This window comes from Tilletiopsis washingtonensis (assembly GCF_003144115.1).
Source record: "Tilletiopsis washingtonensis strain MCA 4186 unplaced genomic scaffold FA09scaffold_15, whole genome shotgun sequence".
Lineage (NCBI taxonomy): Eukaryota > Fungi > Basidiomycota > Exobasidiomycetes > Entylomatales > Tilletiopsis > Tilletiopsis washingtonensis.
Genome location: NW_020312012.1, coordinates 538,644 through 563,461, shown reverse-complemented (window position 1 = coordinate 563,461; position 24,818 = coordinate 538,644). Strand labels below are relative to the sequence as shown.

At 69.3% G+C, this 24,818-nt stretch overlaps 10 protein-coding genes across 10 annotated transcripts; 2 read left to right on the top strand and 8 right to left on the bottom strand.

Moving 5' to 3' along the window:
• Window positions 1-258: 258 nt before the first annotated feature.
• FA09DRAFT_310114 (S-adenosylmethionine decarboxylase) lies at window positions 259-2,339 on the bottom strand. Its single transcript, XM_025740622.1, has 2 exons — window positions 1,582-2,339; window positions 259-1,527 (listed from the first exon to the last, which is right to left on the bottom strand). Exons 1-2 carry the CDS (start codon window positions 2,049-2,051, stop codon window positions 318-320), a joined length of 1,680 nt encoding a protein of 559 aa, XP_025597260.1. The 5' UTR covers window positions 2,052-2,339; the 3' UTR covers window positions 259-317.
• A 187-nt stretch (window positions 2,340-2,526) lies between these two features.
• FA09DRAFT_320533 (NGP1NT-domain-containing protein) lies at window positions 2,527-5,721 on the top strand. The gene is made up of 4 exons (XM_025740982.1): window positions 2,527-2,684; window positions 2,739-2,911; window positions 2,966-3,630; window positions 4,252-5,721. The coding sequence occupies exons 1-4, from the start codon at window positions 2,611-2,613 to the stop codon at window positions 5,569-5,571; spliced, it is 2,232 nt and encodes a 743-aa protein (XP_025597259.1). The 5' UTR covers window positions 2,527-2,610; the 3' UTR covers window positions 5,572-5,721.
• Window positions 5,722-5,836: 115 nt separating this feature from the next.
• FA09DRAFT_320530 (hypothetical protein) lies at window positions 5,837-7,457 on the bottom strand. The gene is made up of 3 exons (XM_025740981.1): window positions 6,213-7,457; window positions 6,021-6,154; window positions 5,837-5,958 (listed from the first exon to the last, which is right to left on the bottom strand). Exons 1-3 carry the CDS (start codon window positions 7,188-7,190, stop codon window positions 5,880-5,882), a joined length of 1,191 nt encoding a protein of 396 aa, XP_025597258.1. The 5' UTR covers window positions 7,191-7,457; the 3' UTR covers window positions 5,837-5,879.
• An 855-nt stretch (window positions 7,458-8,312) lies between these two features.
• Window positions 8,313-10,251, top strand: FA09DRAFT_331027 (hypothetical protein). Its single transcript, XM_025742840.1, has 5 exons — window positions 8,313-8,402; window positions 8,473-9,126; window positions 9,185-9,360; window positions 9,499-9,964; window positions 10,027-10,251. Exons 1-5 carry the CDS (start codon window positions 8,382-8,384, stop codon window positions 10,165-10,167), a joined length of 1,458 nt encoding a protein of 485 aa, XP_025597257.1. The 5' UTR covers window positions 8,313-8,381; the 3' UTR covers window positions 10,168-10,251.
• Window positions 10,244-11,789, bottom strand: FA09DRAFT_331026 (hypothetical protein). The gene is made up of 4 exons (XM_025742839.1): window positions 11,443-11,789; window positions 11,268-11,390; window positions 11,078-11,204; window positions 10,244-11,019 (listed from the first exon to the last, which is right to left on the bottom strand). Exons 1-4 carry the CDS (start codon window positions 11,582-11,584, stop codon window positions 10,557-10,559), a joined length of 855 nt encoding a protein of 284 aa, XP_025597256.1. The 5' UTR covers window positions 11,585-11,789; the 3' UTR covers window positions 10,244-10,556.
• Window positions 11,790-13,329: 1,540 nt separating this feature from the next.
• Window positions 13,330-14,626, bottom strand: FA09DRAFT_74800 (hypothetical protein). The gene has a single exon (XM_025745813.1). It carries the CDS (start codon window positions 14,420-14,422, stop codon window positions 13,496-13,498), a length of 927 nt encoding a protein of 308 aa, XP_025597255.1. The 5' UTR covers window positions 14,423-14,626; the 3' UTR covers window positions 13,330-13,495.
• Window positions 14,627-14,917: 291 nt separating this feature from the next.
• FA09DRAFT_292277 (hypothetical protein) lies at window positions 14,918-15,076 on the bottom strand (the record flags this gene model as incomplete). Its single annotated transcript, XM_025740001.1, has 1 exon — window positions 14,918-15,076. A coding segment is annotated over one exon (159 nt), but the record flags the coding sequence as incomplete, so codon positions are not given.
• Window positions 15,077-16,521: 1,445 nt separating this feature from the next.
• On the bottom strand, window positions 16,522-17,881 carry FA09DRAFT_74843 (hypothetical protein). The gene is made up of 2 exons (XM_025745814.1): window positions 17,237-17,881; window positions 16,522-16,897 (listed from the first exon to the last, which is right to left on the bottom strand). The coding sequence occupies exons 1-2, from the start codon at window positions 17,700-17,702 to the stop codon at window positions 16,662-16,664; spliced, it is 702 nt and encodes a 233-aa protein (XP_025597253.1). The 5' UTR covers window positions 17,703-17,881; the 3' UTR covers window positions 16,522-16,661.
• Window positions 17,882-20,201: 2,320 nt separating this feature from the next.
• On the bottom strand, window positions 20,202-21,215 carry FA09DRAFT_74781 (hypothetical protein). Its single transcript, XM_025745812.1, has one exon. The coding sequence runs from the start codon at window positions 21,118-21,120 to the stop codon at window positions 20,272-20,274; it is 849 nt and encodes a 282-aa protein (XP_025597252.1). The 5' UTR covers window positions 21,121-21,215; the 3' UTR covers window positions 20,202-20,271.
• Window positions 21,216-22,020: 805 nt separating this feature from the next.
• Window positions 22,021-24,744, bottom strand: FA09DRAFT_331024 (putative alt1-alanine aminotransferase). The gene is made up of 7 exons (XM_025742838.1): window positions 24,482-24,744; window positions 24,278-24,405; window positions 23,941-24,208; window positions 23,339-23,522; window positions 22,288-23,287; window positions 22,163-22,225; window positions 22,021-22,104 (listed from the first exon to the last, which is right to left on the bottom strand). The coding sequence occupies exons 2-7, from the start codon at window positions 24,370-24,372 to the stop codon at window positions 22,077-22,079; spliced, it is 1,638 nt and encodes a 545-aa protein (XP_025597251.1). The 5' UTR covers window positions 24,373-24,405; window positions 24,482-24,744; the 3' UTR covers window positions 22,021-22,076.
• Between the last annotated feature and the right edge of the window lie 74 nt (window positions 24,745-24,818).

The window sequence follows — 24,818 nt, the reverse complement described above, 5'->3', positions numbered from 1 at the left end:
ACGGCCGTTGCCAGCCTGCGCGCGCTAATGGCCGACGTTGAGCAGCTCATCGATGCCGGCGGTCGCGACGCATAGTTGCCTTTCGCAGGTACGTATGTCCACGCTCGCGTGTCTCTTCCGCCAGCCTCTCTCGCCCCGTCGCATCTCCATCTCCGCCCTCCACACCTTTGTTGCGGCGCTTCACACCCATCCCTGTCTTCCCGTCCATGCTGCTCTCTGCCCTCACTTCCCGCACGCATCCATCGTCACCACACACCCCAGTCAGTCAACGCCATAGCAGGCTTGCACTCTATATGTACACGTCGCGGCTGCCGCAGTCAGCGCCGCGGCAGCCGGCTGCCCGTGCGGTCGAAGCTGACAAAGACGAGGTCGTAGTCCTCGAACTCGTAGGCGATGCGGTCGGTGCGCCGGTAGCCGGGCAGCTCGAGGGCGTGCAGCACGCTGCCGGCGTCGAGGATGGAGGCGTTGAGCGTCGAGGTGCCGTCGGTGGCCGTGTCTGCCGTCGGCGGGTCGGCGCTCTCGTCGTCGTCGCCGCTGCGCGACGTCGAGGTGAAGAGCGTGACGGAGAGGCGCCCAGGCTCAAAGATGGCCACGACGCGCGCCACGAGGCCCTCGAAGGAGCGGATGGCCGACTTGCCCGCCTTGCCCAGCTCGAGCGCGCCGCCGTCGAGCGAGGCGCTGTCGGACGACGCCTCGGCGGCGCGCACCTCGACGTTGGTCTCGAAGCTGGCGTAGCTCGAGCCCTCCTCGGGCGTCACGTGCACCGTCCAGTAGCCGGCGCCGTTGCCGGGCGACGCGGGCACGAGGGCATTGGCGCTGTAGCCGCACGGCTCAAACGCAAAGGCGTCGAGCTGCGAGGCGGGAAAGAGCGTCGAGAGGCCGAGCACGTCGGACGTCTGCGCGCCCAGCACGTGGCCGCGGCTGCCCGTGGCGCCGGCGGGCATGGCGAGCGAGGCCGGGTAGGAGAAGCGGCTGCACGACGCGGGCGAGAGGTGCGTCATGAGCACCTCGAGCGTCTGGTCGCTGCCGCTCTGCAGGCCCAGAGGGCTCGGCAGTGCCAGTGGCCGCTCCACGCCGGCGTCGAGCTTGGGCAGCAGCGACACGGCGTGCTGCGCGCTCGCCGGCGCGCGTGGAGAGTCCGGCGCGGCGGCCATGTAGAGCAGCCAGTGGTCGCCATTCATCTTGCCGACGGTGTATGCGGCGCCGGCGTCGAGGTAGCGGTCGAGCACGGCAACCTCGAGCATCCAGTCGCGGTGCGGGCCCTTTTGCCGCTCGGGGAACATGAAGCTCTTGCGCGAGTAGAACGTCGACTTGACGACGGCGCCGAGCGCGCGGAAGGCCGCGTCCTCGTCGTCGTGCGCCTCGCGCTCGGCCACGACGAGCGCCTCGGCGCCGACGCCGGCGGGCAGCGCCAGGCCGAGCGCCTCGTGTGCGAGGCGCAGGATGCGCTCGAGGCCGAGCAGCAGCGTCGTCGTGCCGCACGTCTTGAGGATGAGCTTGTGCGGGAAGACGAACATGCTCGACTCGCTGCGGGTCACACATGAGCACAGCACCGCCCGTGCATGCCGCAGCACCACTCACCTCAGCAGGTAGGCGTCGCACTCGTCGCCGTCGAGCACGCTGAGCACCTTGCAGCTGACGAGGTCGAGCATGCCCTCCCAGCGCGCCCGCTCGATGGCGCGCAGCCCGGCGCGCGGCCGCGGCTGTTGTGTGAGGCCGAAGGAGCGGTGCAGTGCCGCAGCAGGCAGCGCATCCGCAGCAGGCGCGAACCAGAGCTCGAGCAGCTTCTCGGGCCCCTCGAACGGGCCCGACGGGTCGTCGCTCGGCGGCGGCGGCGCGAGGGCGGGCGTGCTGCTGGCGCTGGCGGCGCCTGGCGGCGGCGCAGGTGCGATCTCGGGACACACGTGCAGGTCTGCCGAGTCGTGGCCGCGCGGCAGGCGCAGCGGCGGCGGAGCGGCGGCGTGGCCGGCGTCGGCGAGCATGCTGCTGCTGCGCGGCGTGCGCTGCTGCTCGGCAAAGGGCCGCGAGGGCGAGGCGGCGAGCGCCGTCATGCAAGAGGAGTGCCGCGCAGGCAGGACAGCTGGACGGGACCGGTGCTGCGGCTGCGGAGGTGCAGTGAGGCGGGTGCTTGCGATGCGGATGTGGCTGGATGCAGAGCTGCGAGAGGCGCCAGATGCTGGAGTTGCCTCGCGCTGCTGTCCGCTCCACGCCGATCTTCGCGCGAGGCGCGCGCGCGCGCGCGCGCTCTTCGCGCTTGGCGGCGCTGCCCCTGCCAGTGCCTTGCCCTCGAAGTCGCCTGGCGCCGTGCCTGGCCCTGAAGTGCTCGATTTACGGCGCCGCGCGCCAAATTTGTTATCGCTGCTGCGCCCTGGCCTGCGCTGGAAGAAAGATGCGGCGCGCGCGCGTGCCTGGCCTGGCGGACCCGTGTCACGTGCGCCGCACCCGCCTCGGCTATTCGAAAAATCTGCCTGGCGCGCCTGCTGGCGGGGCGGCGCGGCTGCTGAGCCCTGCGCCAGCATCCGCCGCCTGCTTCCCGCCGACGACGCCCCTGCTCCATCCACCGAGCAGCGCCGCATCCACCCATCCACACCGCATCACACCACCGCCACCATGGTCAAGGTCCCGCAGACAAAGAAGGCGCCGGCGAGCAAGTCGTCGGGCGGCAAGGGCATCAAGTTTGTCAAGTGAGTGGCGCGCGTGCCGTGGCAGTGCTGCACACCCGCTGACACCACCCCCAGGGGCGAGAACTTCTACCGCGACGCCAAGCAGGCGCGCCGCGTCAAGCTGCTCAGCAAGGAGGGCATCGCCAGCAAGCCGATCCGCAACGCCAAGGGCGACGTCACCCAGACGCAGGAGTTCCAGAGCCGCGAGGTGGTGCCGGGGCGCGTGCAGCCCGACCGCCGCTGGTTCGGTGAGTGGCTCGGCTTGCGGGTGTATGCGTGCGCTGCTCACCTCTTCCGTGCAGGCAACACGCGCGTCATCAGCCAGGATGCGCTCGACCACTTCCGCGAGTCGCTCGGCGCACGCACCGACGATCCGTACTCGGTGCTGCTGCGCCGCAACAAGCTGCCCATGTCGCTCATCCAGGACGCAAAGGCCGGCCCGGCGCCCAAGCTCACCGCCGTCGAGTCGTTTGCCTCGACGTTTGGGCCCGGCGCGCAGCGCAAGCGTCCGCGCCTCGATGCCGGTGCCGCCGGCTCGTTCGCCGAGCTGGCCGAGACGAGCGCCGCCGCCGGCGCTGCGGCCGAGGCCAAGGACGAGGACGCACGGCAAAAGGCACGCGGCGCACACCTCGTCGTCGAGGGCGCCGAGATCGGCGTGGGCCCCGACGGCCTGCCCGTCGAGACGCACGTGGCGCCCGCGTCGGGGCTCGGCACGGACGAGGTGTGGTCGGCGCCCGTGACGCGCGGGCGCTCAGAGCCCATCTACAGCAAGGGCCAGAGCCGGCGCATCTGGGGCGAGCTGTACAAGGTCATCGACAGCAGCGACGTCGTCATCCACGTGCTCGACGTGCGCGACCCGCTCGGCACGCGCTGCAAGAGCGTCATCAAGCACATCCGCGAGGAGAAGCCGCACAAGCACCTCGTCTTTCTGCTCAACAAGGTCGACCTTGTGCCGACCTGGGTCACGGTGAGTGCGCGGTGCGCGTGTGCGCGGCGTGCTTGTGTGTCTCGATTCCGTCCCGTCTTTCCATCTCTTGTTCCGATCGTCCCGTACCGGCAGCCATGCCACCCCACAGTCATGTCAAGGCTCGCACCCGCTCTCCATGGTGCGAGACTGTTACGAGTGTGGGAGATTGACGCTCGTCGCTGTCCTCCTCTTTGTTCGTTCCGACGCATGCTCCGTCCTGCGGTGTGCCCTGCGCTTCTGTCTCTTGTCGCTGTGTCCTGCTTCTCTCCCGAGTCGTGCACTCCTGCCGCGCATTCCTCCTCTGATTCCCTCGGGGGTCGCTGAGCGACGCACGACGAGTGAGCATGGCGAGGGCCGGGGCAGGGCGCGGTGGCGCGGGCAGCTAGCGCGGGTGCGCTGCAGGGCGGAGTGTCGGGGCGGGCCCCGCGGCTTGCCTCTCTCCCGCCATTGGGGGGCTTGCCGTGTGGGAGACCGGGGCCGTGGCGAGTGGACTCCTGGAAGAGTTGAGCTTGGCGCTTTAGAGAAGCACTTGCTCGTAGTTCTGGGAGGGACATCTTTTCGCTGTGTTGCCTGACCTGCTTTGCACACGAGCAGCGCTGACACGCGATGTGCGCTTCACAGGCTCGCTGGGTCAAGATCCTCTCCAAGGAGTACCCGACGCTGGCCATGCACGCCTCGATCAACAACTCGTTCGGCAAGGGCGCGCTCATCCAGCTGCTGCGCCAGTTCTCGCAGCTGCACGCCGACAAGAAGCAGATCTCCGTCGGCTTCATCGGCTACCCGAACACGGGCAAGTCGTCGATCATCAACACGCTCAAGAAGAAGAAGGTCTGCAACGTGGCGCCGATTCCCGGAGAGACCAAGGTGTGGCAGTACGTGGCGCTGATGCGCCGCATCTACCTCGTCGACTGCCCGGGCATCGTGCCCGTCGGCGCCAACGACTCGGAGACGGGCACGGTGCTCAAGGGCGTCGTGCGCGTCGAGAACCTCGAGACGCCCGCCGAGCACCTGCCGGCGCTCATGAGCCGCGTCAAGCCCGAGTACCTGCGCCGCACGTACAACCTCGAGAGCTGGACGTCGCCCGAGGACTTCCTCGGCCAGCTGGCGCGCCGCATGGGCAAGCTGCTCAAGGGCGGCGAGCCCGACCTCGAGACGGCCGCCAAGATGGTGCTCAATGACTGGATCCGCGGCAAGATTCCCTTCTTCGTGCCGCCGCCGCCCCCGCCGGGCGCCGCTGCCGCCTCTGCTGCGGCCGCTGCGGCCGACGCCGAGGTCGAGGCCGTCATTGCATCGGCGCCCGAGGGCAAGAAGGCCGTCAAGGGCGTCGAGCAGCCGCTGCGTGCCATCGCCGTCGCCAGCAAGTTCTCGCACGACGACGTGTACGGCGGCGTGCCGGAGGACTTCGAGCAGGAGGCCAAGGAGAGCGCCGACGAGGCGGCCGACCTCAGCGAGGGCGACGACGAGGACGCCGAGGAGGCTGCGTCGGAGTCGGACGAGGAGAGCGACGAGGAGGGACTTGAGGGTCTCGCGTGGGAGGACGTCTTTGACGGCGGCGCTGGCTCGTCGTCGGCCGCTGCGCCCGCAGCCGAGGCCTCGGACGACTCGGAGGATGCCGTCTCGGATGCGCTCGAGTCTGCCGACGCCCCGACGCGGCGACAGCGCGTGCAGAAGCGCAAGTCGGTCACCTTCGACGGCGCCGACGCCGATGCCGCCGAGACCGCGGCGCCGGCGGCCAAGGAGCGGCGCATGACGACGTCGAAGAAGAAGGCCGAGAACTTCTTCACGCACGCGAACGTCAAGAACAAGAACCGCAGCCGCAAGAGCGCCGTGGCGCAGGCGCAGCAGGCCGTCGGCATGCAGGGCGGGCGCAAGGAGCGTGGCTCGCGCGTCGGCGTCAACAAGAACGCCGCGCCCACGCAGAAGCTCGGCAAGAAGCGGTGATGGCTCTCTGCTGCCTCCTGCGATCTCGCCGTCCTCTCTCGGTCTTCGCGTCCTGTATCTGCGACTCGTCCCTCGGTTTACCTCTTATGCCACCACGTCACTGTCGCTTCTTCACCATTGTACACTAGTCGCAATCATGCATGCTCTCAGCTCGCCCGTGTGATGGCCACCGTGTCGCCTCAGCTCTGGCCGTCGCGTGGAGTTAGGCCAGCCCTCCGCTGCGGGCTCCAGCCGTCTCTCCCTCTCCCTTGCAAGCCAGGTGACTCGCTATTAGATGCATAGATTGCGGACAGTCAGTCGTGCTCCACTCATGTGCCCTTCTCGCCCGCCGGCCGTCCCACGCGCGCACGCGGCGGCGCCACAGGTGCAGCGCCGGGGAACGGCACGCTGTGAGAGGCACGCAGGATCAGCATTCGCGCGTTCTCTGACTGCAGACCGTAGCGACTCACCGCAGGTTCCAGTTGCGCTCGAGATGCAGCTGCACGTCGCGCACCTCGATGCGGTCGCCCTTGCGGTGCTTGGCCAGACGGCACGCAAACGATGTGGCGCTCTCGATGAACTCGTCGGCCACTTCGAGCAGGAGCTGAGCGGGTACGGCGTCAGTAAATGTGCACGAGCGACGTGACGCAGCGGGCACTCACATCCTCCACTTCGCCCTCTAACCGTTCGCTGCCGTCGAGCTCGCCAACGAGCTCCTGGATCTTGCGCTTCGTCAAGAGGCGACGATCGGCGCCGCCGATGCCTGCCGGGTTCACGCCCGGCGCGCCCAGGCTGCTAGCGCCCGTGCCGCGGCCCGTCAGCGCATCCCAGAAGTCTGGGTTCGTCAGGTCGTGGCGCGCCAGCGGGCCCGCATCGCCGTTGCCGACGCGCGTCGGCACGCCGAGCAGCGCCTCCCAGCCCGCGGCCGGGTCGGGCCGCTCGAGAATGGCAGGCGTGCTGAGCAGCGGCGTAGTTCCGAGACCCTGCGAGAGCGTCGGCCGCGGACCCCTGGCGTTGGGGTACGGCTCTGGCGCGGCCGGCGCGACGGAGAGCGTGGCGGGAATCTGCGTCGCAGGGCCAGTGGCGAGCAGCGACGGCTGTGCAGAGAGCGCAGCGGCGTGCAGTGCCGCACTGGGCGTCGGCGGCGCCGGCGTGGCGTTGCTGGGATGCGGTGAAGGACGGTTGTCGGGCGCTGCATTGGCTGTGGCAGGCGGCCGTGGCGAGGGCGCAGCCGACGCCTGCGCCGAGCCGCCGCCAACGCCTGGCGTGCCCGGTGCCGGCGAATTTCCATTCACCGGCGCAGCGGGGCCAGGCGGGCGCGGCGGCACAGCGCCCGCTGGCCGCGGTGCAGCATTGGCCGTCGAGGGACCCGCAGCAGCGCCGCCAGCCGCTACGTTGGCGCCTTGCTGCGGCACCGGCTGGGCGCCGGGCGGTCGTGGCGGTCCCTGCGCCGGTGCCTGTCCGGCCTGCTGCGCCCGCTGCTGCGCCTGTTGTTGCGCCTGCTGCTGGGCCTGCTGCTGGGCCCGTTGCTGTGCCAGCTGCTGCGCCTGCTGCTGCGTCTGCTGGCCAGGCTGGCCGGGCTGGCCGGGCTGGCCGGGCGCTGCTCCGCCTTGCCGCACCTGGCCCGCCTGGACGGCCATGGTGCGCAGGTAGGTCTGCACGGTTTGGTGCTGCTGGCGAGCCGCTGCCAGCTGCTTCTCCAGCGCCTCGCGCTCCGGCGACGGGCCGGGCGGCAGGCCGCCGTTCTCGGGCGTCGCCTTGAGCTTCGCCTCGGCATCGCTGATCTGCCGCTGCACGCCGAGGAAGATGTTCTTGAGCTGCTCGGGCGTGAGAGCCGGCCGCTGCCCGCCGGCGGGCGCACCGGGCCGTGGCGGCGCGCCAGACGCCTGGGCGCCAGCAGCGGCCGGCCGCGGCGACGGCGCCGCCCCGGTCGACGGCCCGGCACGCTGCTGCTGCGCCTGAGGAGCCGCTGCGGCGCCGCCGGGCTTGGCGGCACCCGCTGCGGCGGCACCCTGCTGGCCCTGCGTGCGACGGGCCTGCGCGAGCTGCTGCGTCACGAGTGCGCGGATCTGTGAGTGTCGCGAGCGTCAGCCGAGTGGACGACGGCAGCGACCTGCCCTGTGCCCGACAGCAGCACACTCACGGCGGCCACCTGCGGCTCGGTGAGGCCCGTCGTGTCGCCGCGCTGCACGCGGTGGACGATCTCTCCGACCTTTGCCGCGCCGACGGAGGCAGAGAGGGCGCTGAGCGTGGGCATGTGGTCGGCCAGCAGGTTCGGCGCGGCGCCGGCAGGACGCTGCGGCGGCGCTGCACCGCCGGCGGGTGCTGCGGCGGCGCGTGCGGCAGGAGCGCCCGCCGCCGCCGGCGCTGCGCCGGGGCGTGCGAGGGCAAGGGCGGCGGCCTGCTGCTGCTGCGCCAGCTGGGCGCGGTACAGCGCCATCTGCGCGGCATTGGCGCCGGACTGCGGCGGTGCCTGCGGTGCGGATGCAGCGGGTGCCGCAGCAGCAGGTGCGGCGGGCGCGCCGGAGCCGGGTGCCGGGCGCGGAGCAGACATGGCGGGTGGGGATGGAGCAGGTGGAGAGGAGAGAGCAGGCGTGGGACTGGCGCGACGTCGCCGCGGCGGATGCACGACTACAATCGCGCTTTGGCCATTGTACTGCGCACGTGATGCAGCTGTAGTGCGCGTTGGCGCGCGTTGTATTGGGCGGGAAGATGCGCCGCCTGCACCGGCACCTGCTGCTGCTCTCGCTGCTCCCTCGTCACCTCCACGCCCGTCTCGCCCGTACCCCGCCCGCCTGTCCGACCCACCGGCGCCGCAGCTGCGCACATACATGGCCTTCTCCTTCGGCGCGGTGAGTGTGCGCGTCGGTGGTGCCGCTGCGGTGCCCGATCGCTGACCTGCGGCCCTCTTTCGTTCTGCAGCCCGCAGCAGCGGCGCCCGCGACGTCCGCGCCGTCCTTCTCCTTCGGCGCACCCGCCGCAGCGCCCGCTGCCGGCTCCAGCACCGGCGCCTTCTCCTTTGGCGCGCCGCAGGGCCAGCAGCAGCAGGGCCAGCAGCAGGGCCAGCAGCCGCAGCAGGGCGCTGCCCCCGCAGCCGGCGGCTTCAGCTTTGGCGCCTCGGCACAGCAGCAACAGCAGCAGCCTCAGCAGCAGCAGTCGACGGGCTTCAGCTTCGGTGCGCCGGCTCAGCAGCAGCCGCAGCAGCAACAGCAGGGCGGCGGCTTCTCCTTCGGCGCCAAGCCGGCAGCCACGGCGGGCTCGTCGCTGTTCGGCGCGCCGGCGCAGCAGCAGCAGCAGCAGCAGCCACAACAACAGGGCTTCGGCCAGTCGGGCGCCACGCAGTCCAGTCTCTTCGGCGGCTCGCTCGGCCTCGGCCAATCGCAGGCACAGCCGTTCGGCCAGTCGCAGACGCAGCAGCCGCCGCAAGGGCAGCAGCAAGGGCAACAACAACCACAGCAGCAGCAGCAGCAGCAGCAGCAGCAGCTGGACAAGCGGTTGGGCCCGTCGCTGGCGCCGCGCATTGCCGCAATCCACAAGGCGTGGAACACGCAGGACCTGCAGAGCTGCCGCTTCCTGGTGAGTGCACGCAGCCGAGTGGAAGCGTGCGGCGGCTTTGTCTGACGCAACGCCAAAGGCATACCTCTACACGTCGCTGCCTGCCTCCTTGATCGCGCAGTTCGGGCCGCAGGGCGCAGGCGGTGCAGGCCCGCTCTCGCAGTACCCCAACCTCGGCCGGCGAGCGGACGCAGTGGGCCCGCGCCACGAGGCACTGTGGGCGCAGGCGGTGCGGGAGAACCCGGATCCGGAGAGGTGAGTGCGGCAGACGCGGGTGCGCAGGTGCACGGCGGGCGCGGGTGATGGTGTGGCAGTGGCAGGGCTGTGACAGCGCACAGGATGTGCACACCAGAGCTGCACTTAGGCCAGTGATGCTGATCACGGATCCTCCAGGCTCGTGCCAGCGCTGGCCGTCGGCTTCTCCGATCTCAAGTCGCGCTCCGAGCAGCAGGCGAGCGAGGCGGCACGGCAGCTTGCACGGCTCGGCGAGCTCCGCACTCGGCTCTCGGCGCTGGAGCAAGCGCATGCATTGCGCAACTCCTCTCGCGCTGCAGCAGCAGCTCGGCGTCAAGTGGCGCTGCACCAGCGGCTCGTGGCGCACGCGCGGCGCGCCCACCTGCTCATCCCGGCGCTGCGCGGCGCCAGCGTGGGTGCCGACGAGGAGCGTCTGCGCGAGAAGCTCGAGCGCTGCGAGGCTGAGCTGGAGGCGCAGGGCGCCGGCGTGGGGCAGGGGCGCCTGCGCGCGCGCGTCAACGAGCTCTGGGCCGTGCTGGGTGCGCTCAAGGCGAAGCGCGAGATGGGCAAGGGCAGAGAGGAGTGGGCGGTCGTCGACGACGCCGCCATCGAGGATGTGGCCAAGGTGCGTGAGGCGGCAGAGGTGTGTGACGTGCAGAGCTGACGACGTGTGTGCCGCCTGCACAGATCCTGGCGTCGCAGCAGCAGGGCCTCAACCACCTCAGCTCGACGCTCGAGGCCGACACGCGCGCCCTCGACACCATCGTGCGCGGCCTGCAGGGCGTGCAGCTTGTCGGCGTCAAGGGCGAGGGGGCGGGAGACCGGTGATGAGACACGCTCGCTTGCCATGCAATGCACTCTTGTCACGCTACACCTTGCTGCCGCTGCATCTCTCGAGACAAGACCGTGGACAGTCATTCATTCGATGCGACAATGTTTGTAGGGTTTAGTAAGTAGTAGTACGGGCCCTCCGTGGAGGAGGATGCGGGATGATGAAGGCGTGAGATGGTAGTGAGACAGCGGGATGGTGGTACAAGACGTCAGGGCGAGAAGAGAGGCGAGAAGCGGGATCGGGACGACCAGGCGCGAGACAGACGAGACGGACGGTCGGGAGCTTGACTTGAGGATGCGAGTTCACGATAGCTGAGTAGGGCCGGGCAGTGTTGGCGCAGCGTGCGAGGTGACGGATGTGCCGGCCGAGGCCCTGCTTGCAAAGATTAGACCGCGATGGCGGTGGGCGGGGCCTCGATGGGCGAGCCAGCCAGCGGCGACGAGTCCGTGGCGGAGTGGGTGTTGGCGGCGGCGGCGGCAGCGGCGGCCTTCTTGCTCTTCTTCTTCTTCTGCTCGGGAGGAGGCAGCATCTCCTCCCACGTGCGCTCGGCGACGTCGCCGAGGATGCGGCTCGTGGCGCGCTCCTCGTCGTTGGCGGCGGCCTCGGCGGCCTCGAACTCGGCGTCGCCGAGGATCTTGCGCAGGTGCTCCGAGTTGCGCTTGAACCAGAAGGCCGGCGGCAGCACGCGCGCCAGCTGCTCCGACGCCGCAAAGATGGCCGAGTGACGCACCGACGGCGCCACGGGGTCGTCACGCGTCTCCTGCGTGTGCGAGCCGGGGAGCATGGCGTCCTTGCGCGAGGCATGCATGCGGATGAGGCCGGGCGCCAGCGTCATGACGAGGTACATGCTAGTTGGAGGGTCAGCCACGGTGGCGATGACGGGTGACGGCGACGGCGAGCACGTACATGTTCTCCATGGGCTGCACGACGTCGAGCGCGACGTTGGGCACGCGGTCGGCCTCGGTGCTCTCGGCGCCGTCGATCTTGATCTTCCACACGAGCGGGTCGTTGAGCGCGTGGCTGGGCGCGTTCTCTGTGAGGTGGGCGCGGTCAGCACGGTGTGGATGGTGACGACGACGAGGCAGGCGGTACGCACCGCGCTTCTTGGAGCGGATGCCGCGGCGCTTGAGCTCGGCCTCCTCGCCGTCGGCGCTGGCGTCGCGCGCCTTGGCCGAGCGGGTGAAGTCGATGAACTTGGCGGGCACGCGCACGTAGACGACTGCGACGAGTGTAAGCATGGCGAGGCACGGCGACGACGCGAGGGCACTCACAGCCGTCGTCGGTGAAGGAGCCGTGGGGCGCCATGCGCTTGAGCACGTAGAGCTCGGTCTGGGGCGGGCGTGTGGCGTGTGAGCACCGGAGGAATACGAGCGGCGCCAGGGTCCGCGCTGCACGTCCATGCACGGCGTGCATGGATGACGTGCACGCGCACCCGAGGTGTGCTCCACCCCACAGCGACGACGACGAGCACCACTCACGCGAGCCTTGTCGACGGGCGCCCAGCCGAGGCCCTCGAGCTTCTGGCGCTGCTCGAGCATCCAGGGCTTGGCGCGCTCCCAGGCGTCGCGCGCGTGCGGCTTGCTGACGTGGCGCAGCTGCACCTGGGCAGCGGCGGCCTCGACGCCGGCCTCGGAGAAGTCAATTCCGCCCGTGGGGCCCTGGGTGGGGAGTGAGCCCATGCGGTGATGCTGGCGACGACCACGACCACTCACCATCGGGCGAGCCGCATCAGCGGGCTTGCCCTCGTCGGCAACCGATCCCTTCTTGCTCTTGCCCATCTTGTGCGGAGGTGGTGGGGGTGGACGTGGTGGGCGGCGGGTGGGGCAGCGTGGGTGAGAGCGGGAGCCCGGCGTGTGGTGGGCTCGTGGGGTACACAGAGTGTGAGGAGAGCGGGGCGAGTGCGGTGCTGGGGCGTGCTTCTTATACACGAGGCGCCGTGTGGGGTCGCCGTCGCATGCGCTGCCGTGCGCTGCCATTGAGGTGCGCGCTGCCCCTGCGATACGCTCGCCCAGGCGCGCTGGCAGCGCTGGCAGCGCATCTCGGCGCGGCTTCCTCGCACGACCCTGCCGCTCGCACTGGCGGCCTGCGCAGCACTGCAGCCGGCCAGTCTGGCGCTCCGCCGTCGCTCTGAGCAGCCAGATGCAGTTCGCTGCTCGTGTGATGCGCTCTCGCTGCGCTGCTGCCGGCGCCGGGCAAGCGCAACCTCGGACGGCGTGGCTGCCGGCTTCCTCGCTGCTCCTCTCTCGCCGATGCCGTGCCCGCCTCTCGCACTCCACAACTCTGCACGACAGGAGAGCAAGCGGCAGATGGGGCGCCGGCCCGAGGCGGTGTCGAGCATGCTGCCGCCGTGCGGGCAAGGGCGCGGCAGCTGCAGCGCCTCATCAGGCCGCAGCTGGCCGAGAGCGGCAGGCAAGGCTCAGCGAGGCGCCGAGGCAAGGCGAGCTGCTATCGGCGAGAGTTGAGGGCAGCACGGCGCCAGTCACGGCAGCATCTGCACTCCCGCGCGAAAGTGCGAGAGAGTGCGGGGTAGGCCACGGCCCGGCTCGGCACGGCGCGCACCGCCTGCATCCCGCGCTTCGTGGGGCGCGTGCCGGCCGCGGCGCGAGCCCCACACTCCATGCCTCCAGCTCCGGAGCGCCGTCCCCGCGCCGCCATGCACCTCGCTCGCCATGCTGCATTGGCGCATCATGCTCCCGGCCATGCGACAGACTCCGCGTGCGGCATAGAAGCGCTCCACAGCCTCGCTCGCCGAGCTGGGCTGGAGGCGACGCAAGCCGTGGAGCCGCAGCTGCGATGCTGCCGTGGACGTGGACGAGGCTCCTGCAGCCGGCGCCGCGGCTTCTACACCACCTCTCTCGCTGCTCATCTGCCGGCCCAGGCACCTCATCGCAGCACTCTGATGCTGCCGCCCGCCGAATGAGGCAGCGGCACTGTGCAGAGGCCAGATGGAGCCGCCCGGGTGCCGCAGCCGCATGGCGGCCGGCCAGCTGCATGAGAGGCACCAGCCCGCGGCGTGGGAGTCGGCGGCCGGGCGCTCTTGCTGCTCCGTCTTGCTGCCTCGCCTCGTTCCTTTGCCGAGAGGCGAGGCGAGGCAGCACGGCCCCGGGGTCGTCGGCAGCGGTGCTTCCCTCGCCTCGCACCTCTCAACTCAGCTCAGCCGCAGCCGCGTCTCCCGCTCGGCCTCGAGGAAGCGAGGCCTCGATCGCGAGACGCCCACTCCCAGGCGAGGCACACTGCGTTGGGCCGATTCAGTGCGCATCTGATCAGCGCCGAGATAGGCATGGCCGAGGAGGTGCTGCGGTGCTGCGTGCCGATGCCGCTGCTTCACAGCGGCAGCCGGCGCCTCGAGCCTTGATGGGGCAGCTCGCCTCGACAGCGAGCTGGCCTCGTGCGTCCAAGAGGCACGGGCCACGCGACCCCGCATTTTTTGGCAGCGCGGCACGCCGCCAGTCTCACGCCTAGCGCCGCCCGAGGTGTGGCGCCAGAGGGGCGGCTCCGCATCCTCGCTGCCCGCTGCCTGCTCGCGTGCTCTTGCCCGCCGCCCCAAGCCCTCATCTCCCTCGGCCCGAGCGCCGGCGTTCCAGCGAGTTCCATGGCCAAGCCGTCGACGCTGCCACGTGTCAAGCAAGCGAGAGAAGACGACGGACGGCAGCGTTGCGACGTGCGAGGGAGGGGTTGCAGGGTGCGTCTTGACTTGGAGCGCGCCAATGCGGCACCGTGGGAGCAGCTGCGCCGCGACCTCCGCTGCGTCGCTGCCCCACAACGTCGGCCGTGACGCAGCCACCGGGCCAAGCGCGCGCAAGCCTCATCTGCTGTGGCTGGTGAGCTCGCGATCGCAGGTGGCTTCGACGTCTGCACACGTGACGATGCCACACGAGAGGCGGAGTGGCTCGGCGCGCCGTGCACGCGCACGTCCAGATGGCGGGCCAGCATGTTTCGATTGCGTGGTGCGCAAGGCAACCCAGGAGGTGGGTGCAGTTGCTCGAGGCCAGGGGTGTACAGATGCGTGCCAGTTGGTGTATAAGATCGGCAGCGAGATGATGCGCAGAGTGCGTAGGTGTGTAGCGTGACGGCGAGACGAGCGGGATGACCACGGTAACAAGAAGGCGAGAGAAGGGAGAGAGAGAGCTTGAGCTCTGGGCCACGGGCTTGCAGAGAGGCAAGCTGGGCGCCGGGAGACAGGCGGGCAGACGGGCGATAGGAGCAGCACGAGAGAGAGAGCTCGGCTGGACCTGGTCGACGTCGGCGCATACGTGATGTGACGTATGATTTGCGGAGGCGGGCGAGGCGAGGTGAGAGGGAGAGGCGAGGCGGAACTTGTGGATGATCGCTGTGCTGTGTGTATGACGCGGCGCTGGAGCTTCTCGAGATGTGTATGAAGAGGCCCGGGGTGACGCGCAGATGCAGGGTGATCGTTGTTGTATGAGACGGAGTCGATGGTGCGGGTCGCTGAGAAAGCTTGCGGGAAGAACAGGGCAGCCGATGACGAATTGCAAAAAGAGGGGAGAACGTTGGTTGGGAACAGGCTGGCCTTGGTGACGACGAGGCGGAGAAAGGCGGGTTCTTGAGGTGGAGCGCCGTCGAATGGGCGCTGATTAGTGGGAAGATAGAACGCCGCTGCGGAGCACGAAGGTGTGTATGTGTCGCGTCGCTGGGCGCCTATGCGTGCTGCGCCTCGAAGAAGTCTTCGACCTTCTCGTCGGTCGCATCGAGGCGGTATGCCTCGACGACCTCGTTGTGGCGAGCGCGTTGGTGCTGCGTGCAGTTGTCGCGGCGCGAGAACGTGGCGTCGCAGCCGTCGTGCGGACAGACAAAGGGCTGCTGCGGCTTGTGCGTGTGCGAATGCCGCCGCGCGTGGCCCGAGGTGCTGAACGTCTTGTCGCAGCCCTTGTGCGGGCACACGTAGCGCCCAAGCCCGTCGACGGCAGACGTGCGCCGGCTGTGCGCCTTGCTCGACGTCGCGTCACTCGAGACAGAGGTAGAGCTCTCCGTGCCGCCGGTGCGGGAGACCGTGCGCGGTGTCTCCTTGCGCTTGCCCTTCGAGACGGACGCGTGCGGCAAGAACTTGCCCGAGACCTTGGTCGGCGAGACGGAGAGCTGCTCGGCCTCGGCGTCGGACGCACCAACCTCGGACGGCGGCGACTTGAGCGAGTTGGTGTCGGAGCCGGGCGACGGCGCGTCAAAGACGGGCGAGTACGTCGTCGGCGCCGAACTCGAGTCGTTTTCCGACGAGATCTGGCCGTTTGGCGTGCTTGCAAACGTCGAGAACGAGGGCCGCGGGTCGAGCGAGCCGGGCGCAGTAGACTCGTCGGGCACGAAGCTGCTGAGGGCGTGGCTGAGAGCCGCCGTGTTTGGGCTCATGACCGAACCGCCGTTGCGCAGCGAAGGCGAGAAGCCGTTCCACGAACCTTGCGCCGAGGCATTGTCGAAGAAGCTCTGGTTCGGGTAGCTGCCGCTGCCAGTCTGCTGCAGGCTGTGCGAGTAGCCTGACTCGGAGCTGCGAGGCTGCGCGAGCGACGCTTGACTGCCGTGCTGGTGGCCGCTGGTCATCTGCCACGGCTGCAGACGGAGGATGGGCATGTCGGAGTCCGGGCCGGCGCTTGCGTCGAAGCCGTTGCCGGCATTCGCGCCGCTGGAGCTGCCGTCAGAGGTCGTGTCCGGGTAGGCCGCGAAGCCGCTTGGCTGGACATTGCTCTGCGTCGACTGCGACTGCGCCGGCGGCATCATCGTGCTCTGTGCGCCGGACGAGGCGTCGTCGCGGAACGATGCTCGCCGCGGGTCTGACTGCGAGTCGGCGCGCCGCGAGATGAACGCCATGGCCGCGGCCTGCTGCTCCTCCCATGAGGGGGTCTTGAGCGGCGTCGAGTCGAGCACGCTTTGCATTCGTCGATGCTGCTCGTCGTGTTGCTGCTGCTGGTGCTGCGCCTGAGCCTGCGCCTGGGCCTGCTGCTGCTGCTGCTGCAGCTGCTGCTGCTGCTGCTGCTGGAAGTGCTGCTGCTGCTGCCGCTGCTGGTGCTGGTACTGCTGCTGCTGGTTATGTTGGTGCTGCAGCTGCTGCATGAACGCGTTGTGCTCGTGCTGCTGCTGCACCATCATGTCGTGATGCGTCTGCTGCATCTGCTGCTGCTGCTGCTGCTGTTGCTGCTGCTGCTGGTGATGCTGCTGCGAGCCGAGCGCGTTCTGGTACGACTGCTGGGCGAAGCCCTGCATCTGCGACTGAGCGCCCGGTGCCGAGCTCGAGTAGCGCAGCGGTTCCGAGTAGTGCTGCTGCGCGGCGGGCGTCCAGCCGCGCGAGGCGTCGCTGGAGCTGGCGGAGCTCGAGCTCTGCCGCGAAGGCCCAGCCTCTGCCGAACCGGTGCAGGAGAGAACGTCTGAGAGGGGTGATCGTAGTCAGCGACGAGCTCGACGTCGGCGTGGCGGACGGTGTACAGCGCCGCAGCACAAGCACCTCGTGACGAGAAGCTTCTCGCACAGCACATACTCGGCCCGCTCAGGGGTCACTCGTCAAGACGCCGGGCGGTAACTTCGGCACATAGTGCAACTTGGCGGCGTGCGGACGGCCCGCAGTGCAACAGCAGGCCGGCGCCAGAAAGCGAATAGGAGCCGAGCCGCAGCGCTGCAATGAAAGCGATGGTGTCTCACGATCGGCCGTCGCTGCCGGCGCCGCCTCGCTGGCAGCCGCCTCTGCCCTCGGCGGTACGACTTCACCCGTGGTGTGCGGTGTGCCTGACTGCAAGGCTTGGCTCAAGGGCTGACATTCTCCGGCCGCAGCCGAGGAAGAAGCGCACCGCGCGGCCGTTTTGCCACCCGGCGTTGCGCTGGCAGCGAGATGCACGCGCACGGGGCGCGCGCGCGCGGCGCGGCGCGGCGCAGAAAATTCGCCGGCGCGCGGCCTGCAGGCCGAGCGACGCGCCAGCGCTGGGCGCGCAAGCCACCGCGCTCCACGCTCCAGCTCCGCGGAAGAGCTGCGTCTCGCAGCGCCGTTGCCACCGACGCGTCCACGCCAGACCCCATCCCTGCACGTTCCACGGGACACACTGCAAGGAGCACGGAGAGATCACTCACTGGAGCTCGAATATGCCGACGACCCATGGCTGGCCTGGCGCTGGCGCTGCTCGTGTGCCGCGCTCACCGCGACGTCGTTGAGCTGATTTGCCACTGCGACGGCCTCGTCATGCTGCTGCTGCTGTTGCTGCTGCTGCTGCTGCTGCTGCGATGACGATGCGCCCTGCCACTGCGCATACGTCGCGTCGGGTTGGTGTGCAGCAGGCGCCGTCTTGCTCGAACTCATGAAGCGCGCCACGAGGTCGGAGTACTCGCCCAGAAGCTCGCCGCAAGAGGCACTCGAGGTCGTGTAGGAGGAGCAGGCCGACGAGGGCGTGCCGAGCGGAGAGGAGATGCGCGCGGCGGCCGGCGAGCTGGGCGTCGTGCAGCGAGAAGAAGCGGCAGAAGAGCCGGGCGACGTGAGGAACGCGGCGCGGAGCGAAGGAGAAAGCGAGACGAGGTGGAAGGGAGAGGAGACGGCAAGCATGCGCAGGTCGGCGAGTCCGTCTGGAGAACGGGATGAGGCGCGCTACGCGAAGATGCTGCGGCTGCTGCGGCGAGCGATGAAGAGCTCGTCTGCTGGTCGGCGAGTCAAGTCGCTGTGACGACGTGGCGCGCAGACAGGGGGCTGATTGGCTCGCGAGCTGAGCGCGGGAGCGGTGACGAGGAGACGCGCAGAGACCGAGGCGTATGGCTCGGAGTGCGGCGAGATACGGGAGACGCAGGCAGTATGGCCTGGCTTCGGAAGAGGCAGACGTGGAGAGACGTCGACGCAGAGAGCCGCCAAGGGAAGGGCAGGTGAAGAGGAAGGTGGGAGCGAGAGGAGGCCTGAGTTGAGGCGCGGTTCAAGGTGGCGGAGATGGGACGAGGTTCAGGAGGCGCGCCCGATGTTGAGCACACGCAGCCGAGAGGAAGAGGGGGGACGAGAAGGAGGAACGGCGGACGGGCGGAGATGGCGATGTGCCCACGCACAACAGCACAGACGCAGCCGGAGAGGGAGACGGTTGGAGTTGCTGGGAGAGAGGCGGCGGCCGCGTCGGAGCGGGCGAAGAGGCCGCCGCCACCGCCGCGCGCGCGCGCGCGCCGCGCCTGCTCAGCAGCGGCCACGCCACGCTCGCTGCGTGCGAGAGAAGAGCGCCGCGGCACGGGTCCAGCGCCGGATCGGCACGCGGCTGTGAAGGCAGCGGCGCGCTGTCAGCAAGGTTGGCTCTGCGCCTCGCTCCTGCACCTGCGCTGCTGCCGCTGAGGCATGCGCGGCGAGGCCGAGGCGAGGCGGGCGCTGACTGCTGCCGTGCCCGCGCGGCAGCCTCGGGCCCGAGGATGCGTGGCGCGCGTTGCCCGCGCCAGCTGCTCCTCGCGCCTCGCTTGCGTCTGCGCTGCCGCTGCCGCTCTGCTTCGCTACGGAACGGTCTGCAAGCTGCACGCTGCAGCTGCATGTTTCTCTCATGCTGACCTGACCCACCCGAGTGGGTCGCGAGCACGGCAGGGCAGCGCTGGAGCGTGACAGCGTCGACCTCGCGTGGCGGTGCGGATGGTGCCTCCGTGGCGTGCTGGCCGACGTCGCGGCCTCCGCTGCTGCCTCGCTCTCCCTCTCTGCCCAGACGTGGTTATCCCGCTGTGCAGCGGCACTCGGGCGCCGATCTGAGGCGAGCCGGTGGCTTTCGCTCGTCGCTGCCGCGCCGCTGCCGGCTGCGTCTGCGGTAACGTTACCGCGAGCCAACGCCCGAGGATGTGCAGCGTTGGTGCCTGAGCGCTGACGCCGGGTAAGCCGCTCTTTCCATGGTGCCTCTGCTGTCAAGGCCAAGCGCCGGCGAGATGCAAGGGCTCCCGACACTTGCGTGTGCAGGTGCGTTCGCCGCTGCCGCTGCTTCTCGAGCAGCCTGCAGCCGCACAGGTGCTGGTGGAGCGCGTATCTGACATCCGACGTTCGCCTCGCTCCGAGCTCAACATCATCTGAGGTTCAGCCAGCTGTCAACGAGCCTCGGATCGAGAGAGAGGAAGACGACTGCGAGCGATGGCGGAGTGGGACGCCGGAGCGGACTTTACGGCGTGGAAGCGCATGTGCAGGCTCCGAGTCCCCGCCTGCCGCCACGTGCCTGAGCGGCTGATGCGCTGCTCGGCTCGGACGCCGTCGCAGACGAGGGGCCAGCAGCGGAGTTGTCGGCGGGAGGGCGGAACGGGAAGCGCTCTCGTCTGCTGCTGCCTCTGCGCTCGCCCTTTACGCCGCCCCTCGCTGCTCGCTCGCGGCCTCCGACGCCGTGCGGCTCGAGCATCCGCGTGGCGCGCGTCCATGCATGCTTACCTGAGGCTCTGAGCCGCCCTCCTCGCTCGGAGGCCGACTGCGGGTGCAGGCCTTGCTGCGGGGCAACCGGCGCGCTGCTCGGCGCCCGTCACGAGCGCAACATCCGACGCGGGCAAGGCGAGGCATGAGGGCAATAAGCAAGCTCAAGCTCGCTTCTCGGCACGGCGAGATCGCACGGCAAGAGCGCAATTTGCGCTGCAGCGGCATGCTCGTGTTTGCGCTGCTTCTCACGGCAGACGCGGTCGTGGAGGCTCGCTTGCGGCGCCGGTGCTCTTACGCGTCTCGAGCGCGCCGCAAAGCAGCGCCTGCGTGCTGGATACACTCGACTGCAGCTCGCTGTGCTGCTCTTGCAACCGCACCAGACGCAACGACGACGATGGCTGGACTCGTTCGGTACGCAAGAAGTGGGACGAGATGCGCATGCTGCAGACACGGGCCTCGTCTTTGGTGGGCGTGGCTCCGCCTAGCCTGGGCACGGCGCTTGGCCTGTGCGCTCCAACGCATTATGCGGCGTCCAGCCCAGCTCCGAGGTGTGCCCAGAGCACGAAGCGTCTGGGCACACAGCCGTGAGAGCACCCGGCATCGACGGCCGTCTGCTGCGCTGTTCGGCTGAGCTCGAGCCAACGATGCAGCAGCGGCGGCAGCATGCTGCACAGCCCGAGCCGCCTCTCCTCGCGCCTCGTCTGCGCTTCAAACGTTGCTGGCCTGTGGATCTCGAGGCTGCCGGCACCCACGACATTGCAGCTCCGGCTTGCTATGTTCGTCTCTGCTGCACGGGTAGGGGCACAAGGCAGCAGCAGCATGTGGCCGCAGCCGCGGCGGTCCGCTGTGGCCCGAGCGGACCCGAGCACCGAGCGCAGTTGACAGCCTGGCTCGCTGCATGCTGGCGGCACCGGACGGCGAAGAAGGCCCAGAATAGGCTCGACGCTGGCGGACAGCGGCCTGCGGTGGCGCTCGCTGAAGCCGCTGGGTGGCGGAATGGACACAGGGAAGGCATCGCTCTGGGCAGCGCCACGTGGTGGCAGTCTGTGCGGTGCTCGCTGTCACACTGCTCCAGCAGGCCGTCTCGAATCATGAATTGGCAGCAGCAGCGTCGCGCTCGAGGCGTCTTCGTCGCCGTTCGCGCACCTCCCACGCACGCTCGCGGCCCAGCTGCTCGCCCAGCACGCTGGCCCACTGGCGCATGCCGCCCTCGCTGGCGGCGCGGTCGAGGCGCAGCAGCGCCTCGTCGAGCGACTCGGGCTCTGCGCTGTGCTCCGCCTCGTCGACGGGCAGATCCTCGCCGCCGGCTTGTACCTCGTCGGCGCTGGCTGAGGGATGCGAGGCGGACAGTCCGGCTGACGAGAGCAGCGAGCGCGCAGAACGGCCCAGACCTGCCAGCACAGAGGCGTTTGAGCCGTTGGGAAAGAGCTCGGCGAAGAAGCTGACGAGGTCGTCGGTCTGGCGCCAGAAAGACGTGAGCGCTGTGAAGGCGGACGGCGTGAAGGCCCTTGGTCCAGCGCCGCTGCATTCGCCAGCGTCGCTGTTGCTCCCCACTCACGTCCTGTATTCCAAAGGCACGCTTGCCGATGACCACCACCGCCGTCGCCGTCACGCCGACCATCAGGCTAGCAGCACCGAACGCGCCGAGCGCCAGCGCCGCCGGACTCCAGCCCTGCTGCTTCGTCTCAGCTCCCGCAGTAGCGCTCCCGTCTGCCACCGGTCCCGCATGCAGCTCGTCGCGCGCGCCTGCTCGCTGCGCTCGCGCTCGCTTGAGCACACTGGGCGCCTGAGCGCCCGCCGGTGCATCGAAGATGGACGTGGTGGGCGCGGTGGCCTTTGAGCCTCGCCGCGAGAAGGCGAGCGAGTTGAGCGTGCGGAAGAGGGTGAGAGGGCCGGCGTTGGCAGCCCGAGAGATTGGATCGTCGGCCACGGGAGCTTCTGGCTCCGGCGCAGCTGCCGGCGGCGCAGGACGGGCAGCAGACGAAGCAGGCAGGCCGCGCCGAGCGAGGGCGCTTGGCCCGGCGCTGGCCGCAGCTGCACCCGTGCTGGCGGCCGTCACGGCGCTCGCTGCCTCGGCAGCATCAAGGCAGCGGCCACGGCGCAGCCCCAGGATCAGCGCGCCCGTGAGGCCGAGCGTGAAGGCGCCCGCCGAGACGAGGAGCAGCTTGGACGGCGGCGGCGGCGGCGCGGCCAGAACCGCAGCGGCGGCCGAGCGCGAGGGGCCCGCAGTGGCCGGCTCATCGCGCCGAGCATGGCTGCTGCTCGCCGCGCTGGACGGTGCCGCAGCGGCGGTCGCACTGGCCATCAGCTGAGCGAGGGTGAGAGGTGGAGGAGCGGCACGAAGATGCGCGCTCGCGCCGTCGCTCGGCCACTTTTTGCGCCTCGGCAGCGTGGGAGCAGCACGTCGCAGTCGCCCTGCTCATCCGCACGCTCTGCCGCGCTCGCACCAGCTCACACACAACCAGCGGTCCACAAGGCAAAGCCAGATCTTCTGCTGAGTGTACACATGGCATGCAATGGACTCGTGGCAAGGCGACGCGCAGCGCTCTATAACGTGACAGCACACAGACACCGGGATCAGGCCTCGAACTCCTTCATGAAGTCGCTGCAGGGCAGAAGACGGTCAGCAACGGCTCAGCGGCAGCCTGCATCGCCAAACTCACTTGTGGAAGTCGCCGAAGCGCTTCACAAACTCGTCGGTCTCCTTGGCAAGCACCGTGGTGCGACTGCAGAAGCGCGCGCAGCATCAGCAACTTGCACGTTCTGGCACACCCCGCGGGCTACTCACAGGAAGCACTCGCCCTTGTCGCCCGGCATCTTGCCAAAGCCGCTGCCCGGCACGACACAGATGCCCGTCGCGTCAAGGAGGCGCAGGCAGTAGTAGAGATCCGGCAGGCGGTCCTCCTTCTTGGCCGCCTCGAGTGCCTTTGGCGGCAGCGTAATCTCGGGGAAGAGGTACAGCGCGCCCTGGGCCTCGTTGCACTGCACGCCGGGCAGCTTGTTGAACTGCTCGCGCATCTTGCGGCTGCGCGCCTTGAGCGTGGCGTGGATGCCCGACGTCTCCTTCTCGTACAGCTCGTACGACGGCTCGCCCTGGCGCGGCGGACGCACGAGCAGGTCGACGCCAATCTGGCCCTGGATCGAGGGGCAGAGGTTCACCGAGGCCATCTTGTACACCTCGGCCTCGACCTTGGCGTCGACGTTGGTGAGCTCAAAGTAGCCGCCGCGCCGCCCGCATTCGCCGCTGACGCCCTTGGAGATGGAATGGAAGCTGATCACCTCGACCTCCTCGGCAATGCGCTTGTCCGCCTCCGTCTTGCCCTCCTTGGCAAAGTCGCGCAGCACCTTCTTGAACGAGATGAAGGGCCGCGAGTCGGGCAGGTAGATGTTGTTCTGGTACACCTCGTCGGCCATGACGACGAGGCGCTTCTCGTGCGCCATGCGCAGGATGTCCTGGATGTTCTCGTGGCTCAGGCAGCTGCCCGTCGGGTTGCCCGGGTTGATGACCACGACGGCGCGCACGTCCACGCCTTCTGACCGCGCCTTGTCGACGGACTCGGACATCGCCTTCACATCCACAGCCCAGTCATTGTGCGGGTCGAGGTCGTACCGCACCGCCTGTGCATTGTTGAAGGCGAGCGCGGCCGAGTAGAGCGGGTATTGCGGAATCGGGATCATGACGCCGACCTCTGGCCCGGAGATGAGCACCGACAGCAGCGTCTGCACGCCGCCCGACGCGCCGGCGGTCAGGTAGATGAGCTCAGGGTCCGACGGATGGCCATCTCGTTCTGTGGGGTCGAGTCAGCGGCGGGCCGGGCAGACTGAGCATCGCTTCTCACCCTCGATGAACTCGGCCACGTGTTTCCGGATACTGGCGGCGCCCTTGCTGTGCGAGTAAGCACCCACGCTGCCGACATCCTCGAGGATGGCCTTTGCACGCTCGCGCGCGTCCGACGGGAAGAGCGACGACAGCGAGCCCGACTCGTCCTCGAGCAAGTCGGGATACTCGGTAAGCGCAGCGACCTGACGATGTGGAGGATCAGCACGCTGCCGCCCTATCTAATCTCGCCCGATCTCGGAGCATCTTGCATGCCGCCGCGGGACACCTCCAGTGCAGGCTCGTGTGACCCTACTGCGTCCAACAGCATCCGCCATGACCAGCATGTGTCCTGCAATTCATCTCTGCGCCTAGCTGACAACGCAGCCTTCGCGCGCGTGGCAGAAGCGCGCCGTCTCTGCGATTGCAACACCTCGAGCATGACCTCTGGTGCCGCCACTGCGCTACAATCTTCGCTCCCTCCTTCGCCAGAGCTCTTCGCCCGGGTCAAGCGCGCCACGCACCGCTCAGCTCAGCTCAGCCCAGCTCGTGCTTGTTGTTCTGCACCCAGCCTAGTCCCACCCGAAGTGGCCCTTCTCTGTGTCTCTCCGTCCGCGCACTCACCTGTCTCCAGAACGTCAGCGGCTTCTGCGCGAGGAATGGCTGCTGCTGCGGGTTGCCGATGTTGGCGGTGACGACGCTGGGGAAGGCGAGGTCCTTGCCCTTGTCCTCGGCAATGAGGTCTGCGTACTTGTTGGCGCGGTTGGAGAGCTCGCCGCGCACGGCGTACTCGACGTTGAGCACGTGCGGGTTGATGCTCTCGCGCGTCAGCACGGGCTTGTACGACGAGCCCGAGGCCGAAGAAGAGCTGGAGGCCGACATGCTGCGGCTGCTGTGCGAGTGGGAGCAAGGTGTGAGACTGAGTGGTGGAGGAGCGGACCCGCGGGCATCGGCGACGCACAATGCGAAAGACGACGCGGCGAAGGGAGAGCGGTGAGCAAGCGTGCGGCAGGCAGCGGAGGGTGCGGCGGCGAGGGCGAGCGGACGGAGGGCCATGGTGGGCGAGAGCATCGCTGCACGGACGGCTGGCTGCAGGTGGGAGCAGCGGCAAGCCGGGCTCGGGTCAGCGGCGGCTCCGGCGACGCGGCCGAGCCGATGACTCAACGGCGGATGTGGAGCAGGCGAGGCGAGGCGCGCGTCACGAGGGCGTGCAGCGGCGCAGGCGGGCAAGAGGCCGCGGTCGCAGGCGCGGGCAGCGGGCAACGCGGATCTGCACGGCCGAGGCAGCTGGAGCAGCGCAGAGGGGCGTAGAGCTCGGACGGCGGTGCAGCAAAGATGCAGCGCAAGCGTGAGCTTATGAGCGCTGCGCGAGCCAGCAGATGGAGCAGAGGTGAGGGGCGAAGGTGCGATGGTCGTCGTCGGCGGGAAGGACGGCTGATGGCAATTTGCCAGCAAGGAGCCTCGGCGTCGGCCGCCCCTTTGCCGCGCGGCGTCGCGCGCGC